The sequence below is a fragment of the Crassostrea angulata genome, chromosome 9 (assembly GCF_025612915.1).
Source record: "Crassostrea angulata isolate pt1a10 chromosome 9, ASM2561291v2, whole genome shotgun sequence".
Classification (NCBI taxonomy): Eukaryota; Metazoa; Mollusca; class Bivalvia; order Ostreida; family Ostreidae; genus Magallana; species Magallana angulata.
The window spans coordinates 7,293,513-7,300,817 of record NC_069119.1 but is presented as its reverse complement, the minus strand read 5'-3'; the positions used below and the strand labels follow the sequence as shown (position 1 = coordinate 7,300,817).

At 34.4% G+C, this 7,305-nt stretch overlaps 1 protein-coding gene across 1 annotated transcript; it reads left to right on the top strand.

Moving 5' to 3' along the window:
- Window positions 1-206: 206 nt before the first annotated feature.
- Window positions 207-1,325, top strand: LOC128163313 (uncharacterized). Its single transcript, XM_052826879.1, has one exon. The coding sequence runs from the start codon at window positions 207-209 to the stop codon at window positions 1,323-1,325; it is 1,119 nt and encodes a 372-aa protein (XP_052682839.1).
- The last annotated feature ends 5,980 nt before the right edge of the window (window positions 1,326-7,305 follow it).

Sequence of the window (7,305 nt, the reverse complement as noted above, 5' to 3'; positions counted from 1 at the left end):
ATACAACACCTGAGTACCTGGTTGTGATATATACAACACCTGAGTACCTGGTTGTGATATATACAACACCTGAGTACCTGGTTGTGATGTATACAACACATGAGTACCTGGTTGTGATATATACAACACCTGAGTACCTGGTTCCGATATAAACAACACCTGAGTACCTGGTTGTGATATACACAACACCTGAGTACCTGGTTGTGATGTATACATCATCTGAGTACCTGGTTGTGATATATACAACAGCTGAGTACCTGGTTGTGATGTATACAACACCTGAGTACTTGTTTCTGATGTATACAACACATGAGTACCTGGTTGTGATGTATACATCATCTGAGTACCTGGTTGTGATGTATACAACACCTGAGTACTTGGTTGTGATGTATACAACACCTGAGTACTTGTTTGTGATATATACAACACCTGAGTACCTGGTTGTGATGTATACATCATCTGAGTACCTGGTTGTGATGTATACAACACCTGAGTACCTGGTTGTGATATACACAACACCTGAGTACCTGGTTGTGATGTATACAACACCTGAGTACCTGGTTGTGATGTATACAACACCTGAGTACCTGGTTGTGATATACACAACACCTGAGTACCTGGTTGTGATGTACACAACACATGAGTACCTGGTTGTGATATATACAACACCTGAGTACCTGGTTGTGATATATACAACACCTGAGTACCTGGTTGTGATGTATACATCATCTGAGTACCTGGTTGCGATGTATACAACACCTGAGTACCTGGTTGTGATGTATACAACACCTGAGTACCTGGTTGTGATGTATACAACACCTGAGTACCTTGTTGTGATATATACAACACCTGAGTACTTGTTTGTGATAAATACAACACCTGAGTACCTGGTTGTGATGTATACATCATCTGAGTACTTGGTTGTGATGTATACATCACATGAGTACCTGGTTGTGATATATACAACACCTGAGTACCTGGTTGTGATATATACAACACCTGAGTACCTGGTTGTGATGTATACAACACCTGAGTACCTGGTTGTGATATACACAACACCTGAGTACCTGGTTGTGATGTATACATCATCTGAGTACTTGGTTGTGGTGTGTACAACACCTGAGTACTTGTATGTGGTGTGTACAACACCTGAATACCTGGTTGTGATATATACAATGCCTGAGTACTTGGTTGTGACATATACAACACCTGAGTACCTGGTTGTTATATATACATTACCTGAATACCTGGTTGTGATATATACAACACCTGAGTACTTGGTTGTGATGTATACAACACATGAGTTGTCTGTTGAGCTGTTGTGACCTCCCCCCATTTGTTTTCACCTTCATGGCATGGTTTTGTCAGTTCAGCGACTTTAATCTAAAGAGAGTGACTGTATTGTTACATGTAAATTGGAGTCAAGAAGAAGACCATCTTAATTATTTTGTCATTAATAATGTGTCTGGAAAAAAAAGAATAAATTTATAATTTATTAAAGAAGGAGGGACATTAGTGTTGGTATTTGACGTGTATTTCTACAATCATATTTTTTTTTTATTATTATTATTTCGGCCGGCAATAAACTGAACAGGTATTGCAGATTACAGCAATATAATCCTGGCAGGCTTGAAGAGTGTGCATTATCAGCGGAAAAAGACGAATTTAAAGTCGTTGGAAAAAGAGGAAGTTTAATATCAATAAGGAAAGAGTTTTGAGTATTGTGTACACATTCAACAAGCTTGTGTTTTAACTTGGGAGTTAATGAACGAAGGTTTGTAGAGATCAATGTATGATTCAATTGAAATTAAGTTGTAAATGTAATTTTTATGAATCTTGTTAACTCTTAATCAGACAGGGTAGGAAGTTATATTATAGTAAAACTTTATCTGACTGAATTTTTTGTACCAACTTCAAAGGCCAAAGATTTATGGTGTGCGTATTTGTCTTCCTTAAATATTAAGTAATAAATTCCATGAGTCGCAAAGATTTTTGAAAGTTAAAGTTTTGATTGATTGACTGATTGTAAAAGTATTAAACTTAATTTGAGACTGTAGATTAACTTTCATTTTTCTGTCAATGTGGATTCTTTCATCTTTAATTCATTTTACAGTAAAACACGGTTATGGCAAAAAAAATGATAATGAATTGATGCTTACATTGAAGTGATTGTCTATCCCCATGACTATATTTTATGTTGTAAACTTGACAGATATAATAAATTGTGCTTATATTAGAGGAAGCAAAATCGTCTATCCTTGGCACATTGTTATAATCATGTTTTACTGTGCACCGGTCATCAATTGAAAAGTTGAACTCCTGAGAGTACTAGTCTAGAGTATTTTAGGACTTGTGATCTCTATTTGTGAGCAGACCTTAGTCAACAGGTAGAATAGGAAAAGTGTTCAGTCATCCAACCCTACCAAGCAGTATCTGCATCATAAGTATCGATAAACCCTTTGTGGTCTATCAGGAGATATTAAAATTAGGGCCCTGAATTTAAGTACAGTTTATATGCAGTGCAGGTGAAATGCATCATAAAAGTGTATAAAATTGTTGAACGTTATTTAATTTATCCAATGGATGTTGTTCTATTGTCTAAGATAGATTTATTCTTAAAATGATGCAATTTATGAAGCACAAGGGATTAGCTATATAATTATAAGTCTGAGTCAGTACACTTACCTGTATTTTAAAATAAATTAGACAAATATGACTATTAATTATTTAAAAATGTGCATCAGATTGAGACATGAAAGCAGTACATCATATTGGCATTATATGAACTGCTCAGCCCAACTTTGTCTTCTGTCGCATATCGAGTCCATGACAGTACAAGAACTCTGAACAATGTCTTCTGGTAATCCGATATTGCATTGAGACAATTCAGGGACAAGATTGATTTAATATGAACATGGAGTTTTCTACTCAATGGATCTAGCCTCCAATAGACCATGGCTGTTAATCTATATGATGTATCTATCTTTTAAAACATGGGGTCTTACTGGACCAAGGACAGCATGTAAATCTGTCGCTCGTCACAACCCACACACAGACATGGAACCTGATCTAATTATGGATTGGGTGCATTAGTTTGAACTATTCAGATTTGATATCTGCTCGATACTGAGACTCCTCTTTGTATTCAAACCTTAAGCTCAGTAAAGACAGTCTCATCTGTCTATATCTAATGTCACAATTTCCCTTGCTTACTGTTAGTGCAGTAGAGTCAAGTATACGACATTCCTACTATTATCGTTTTACTAACAGCATGCCCGTTTGCTTGTCGGGCTGTGCTAAAATTTTGTCTGTCGATTATTATATTCCTCACAGATTGGTTGTTTGATTTCATTGATGTGAATGCTAATTTGCATATCAAACACAGAACCCAGAAACGCCCTGACCATTGTCATTGCATGATGTTTTCGTAGTGAATATCAAAACGTGGACAGTCCAAATCTTGTTGTTTGTTCAATTCATTTCTTTACTTTTTTTTACTTCGTTAATATCCAATAGTTTCCATAATATTGAGTTTACTTCAAGACTGGTTATTTCATGCAATAGCGCTTCCGCTCCCAGTATAAATAGATTTACCGGGGAGTATTCGATTAATGCGACGTTCGTTAAACAAGTAAAAACGGTGGAGGACGTTATTTCATTTGAATACATAGTCCATCTTTCCCTTTCTTGCATTTTGTTACAGATCTAAAAATTGATGAAACAGTATGTATTACTGTTAGTACCATATGCAGAAGACCGCGTCAAGGTGGTCCGAGTAGGCATACTACTATTGATCACTTATTTCTAGGCATATATATTTAATACATTTACAAACAACAAGCTTTGGACTGTCCTCGTGTTGATATTCACTACCCAAAAATTCATGTCATTGGTCAGTGCGTTTCTGGGTTCTGTGCTTGATATGCAAATTAGTATTAACTTCAATGAAATCGAAGAACCAATCGATGATTAATATGATAATCAGCGTACAAAATTTTACTACGGCCTGACAAGCAAACTGGCACACTGTTAGTAAAACGATATTAGCTCTGGCTAGTGGGCTAACCTGGCTTTAGCTCAATTGGTAGAGTGCTGGATTTGCATGCCAGAGGACCCGAGTTCAAACCCCAGCAGAGGCAAAAAATGTGTCTCTGTTACAAAAGTACATGTATATAATAGTATATGAATAGAGTCTTAATCAATTCATGTGACACATAGTTGTAGGTAATAAATTTTCTTCAATTTCATGTTTTGGATGCATACCAGGAAAAGCTTAATATGCAAATATTGATGAGACAATATGCATGAAGCATAATATCAGTCTCCACAGGCACAGCAAGGTTTAAGAGAAACATTGACCTTGACCTTGTTCAGTAATTCAACCTTGAGTGACTTTTCAACATTGTTTGTGAGTCATGGCTCCAACGCAATACTGCATTACTGACAAACAGGAAAAACATGTTTTATGATAAATATATATGTCCTGGATATATATATGTGTGTGTTCTGGATTTCTTGAAGGATTATTTTTCCTGGTGTAGTATATTATACATTTTATTTGAGTTTGTGCATGAATGAAAGTTCACCGACAAATTGAATTCAATGCACATGAAGTATGTCCTAAATGGATGTATTTGGTATGTACTGTTCAAGAATGTTTTTTTTAAACAACATTGAGGCCGAGATTTAACTTGGAAGTTACTATGCTCTTTTTAAAGCAATATGAGCTGTATTTTTCAGAATGTTATTTTGCTGCAAAAACCTGCTAGTGTGATAAGTCTGCCTGTAACTTATACTTTATTAATAAAAAAGATTTGTTAAAATCATTAACTTTTGTCAGGAGAAAGATTTCACATATGAGGAATATACTAGTATAGCAAATCAATTTAATTTTGCTCCAATTAAGACTTCTTAATGGTTTTTCCCACAAAAAAACAGAGGTAGCAGAAATTTTCAAACCATGATATTTTTTGTCATTTTAGTAGAAAATAACATTTTCTTTAAAAAAAATTTCAACATGAAAATTGCAGCTCATATTGCTTTAAGTTATGCAAATCTTAATCAATTAAAAATGAATTTGCAAACAACTAATTAAAGTATCAAGAGTTTTGTACTTTTTTTTAGTTGGCCAATTATTAGGGGGCAAACAAGCAATTTTTAAAGAATGGTCCAAATTAGAGAAGCAAATCTCGTGCACTCATGATTTGCAGCTTAAAATACAAGTATTAAAACAGTGTATTATTAACAGGCTGAATCTACCTGAAACTGGGAAGCATAATTGAGGTACAGGTACTATAGCCATATAAACTTAAGGTTTGGTTAACCAGTGGCAATGTCGGCCATAACTTCATTTATAATCATCGCTCTCATCTATCTTAAAGTCACTCATCTGTACAGGTGTGTGACAAGGGGCATGAGACAATGAGCTGGTCACTTTACCTGTACTATAACAGACGCTAGTAGGTTTCAAATTTAAATTATCAAAACTTTTTTCCAAGTTGAAATAACCATGCAAAAAGTAGTCCATGTTTAACAGTTTTATTTTTAAGGTGCAATTTATATTACTTTTTATCATGCAGTTTTAAAGTTTTGGCATTTTATCTCAAATGACAATTTATCAAATGACCTTGAAAGCCAATTTTTTTTTAGTTTGAATTTTAAGTTTCAACTTTTTAATCTTGGCCTTTCAGTCTGAAATGCACCTGAATCAATAGGTAATTAAAATGATCTCATCCGGACTGCAAAACAGGTGCCCCATCCCTCTGAAAAGATATGAAATACCTGGTGTTCAGAGAAAACAAATGCGGCATGAAACTGAGACTATTTGTATATTACATGTAGGTCATTTGGTCTGAAGGTCACAGTGGCCACTACACATAAGACAACTAGGTGACATTTTGATGGACTGTACAATGTACCTGTATATATTTCAGGTGTTGTTAGCTTATACATGTATTCACAGACATGTTTGACCTTCTCTAAGGACAGATAAGATTTTGACAAGGATCAAAATACCGTTTTGTGAAATTGACAGATGCATTAGAATTGCCAGCTAAATTACGAATCTTGAGAATAACCATGGTGGCTTACTTTTCCAATTTATTGAAATCCATTGCGGCAGTGTAACGGTAAAATTTTTGTGTTCATTAAGCTAAAAGGCTATGGTACTGGATAATGAAGTTGTTTGTAAATTATGAATGTGGTGTTTAGATTTTTTTTAGTTAAATTCCTTAATACATTATATGACAGAGAGTTTAATGCATAAAAAGTTACAGTTGCATTAAGTTCTACGGAATCAGATTGAGAAGTTTCAAATAATGAAATCCATGTCGTTAATTAGAAATGATTAGAGTATCGAATTGCAGTGCTGTTTCATATCATCGTAAAAAGAATGACATGTACTGTGGAATCATTTTTATTCGTGGGGGTCAATGTTCGTGGGTAGCCAAAGTTTTCCTGGTTTGTGGGGACGTTATTTCGTTGCTAGAACGTTTGAGATTATTAAAAAAAATTATGAACAAATGCTTGTATATACGTTCGCTAGGATGTAAATTCACGGGCAAGGGTTACCCACGAAGGCCACGAACATTGGTCCCCCACGAACAACGATGATTCCACAGTAATAGTGATTTGTTATAAACATAAAAAAAAAAAATTCACATAGACAAAAATGAAGGCTTGCAATTAAAGATTTATTTTTTTGGTAAAAAAAGAAGTTTTGTTAAAAAATAAAGCATTATAAAATGAATGTTTCCTTAAGTATTAATCTTAATTATTGGGTGCCGTGTTTATGTCATACCAGTATTGTCGAGTGATTTGTACACCGGTAGGAAATTATAAAAAGATTTCTGTTCTTATTAAGACATATGATGCAAATTGGACAGGGAGGGATGTCGGACAGTATTTATGTTTCCTTCAACTGGTTTCAATGAAAAAGAAAACGAGTGTTTTGTGGCATTTACTGCTTATTGCTGCGTTGGATATTCCACTTGTGTTATTTGATCCTGTTAAAACACTGCATTAATTAGTGGAAATTAAGGCATTCTGCTCTATATGTACAAGCCATTGATAAGGGAGTCTTAATTAGGTTAGCAAGTAAAATGATTTTTGAATTTTGAGAACTGAAGTAGTATGTTATGTATAATTAATATGGCCATTAATGTATCAGAAAGATGAATATCGCACACAAAAAATTAAATTGTTTCTTAATTTTGTGTCATGTTAAAGTAGCAGTATATGATCTGACAATTATAAATTGTGAAGTTTTTGTACGAAAATAGAATTACCAAACATATTGCTCTATTA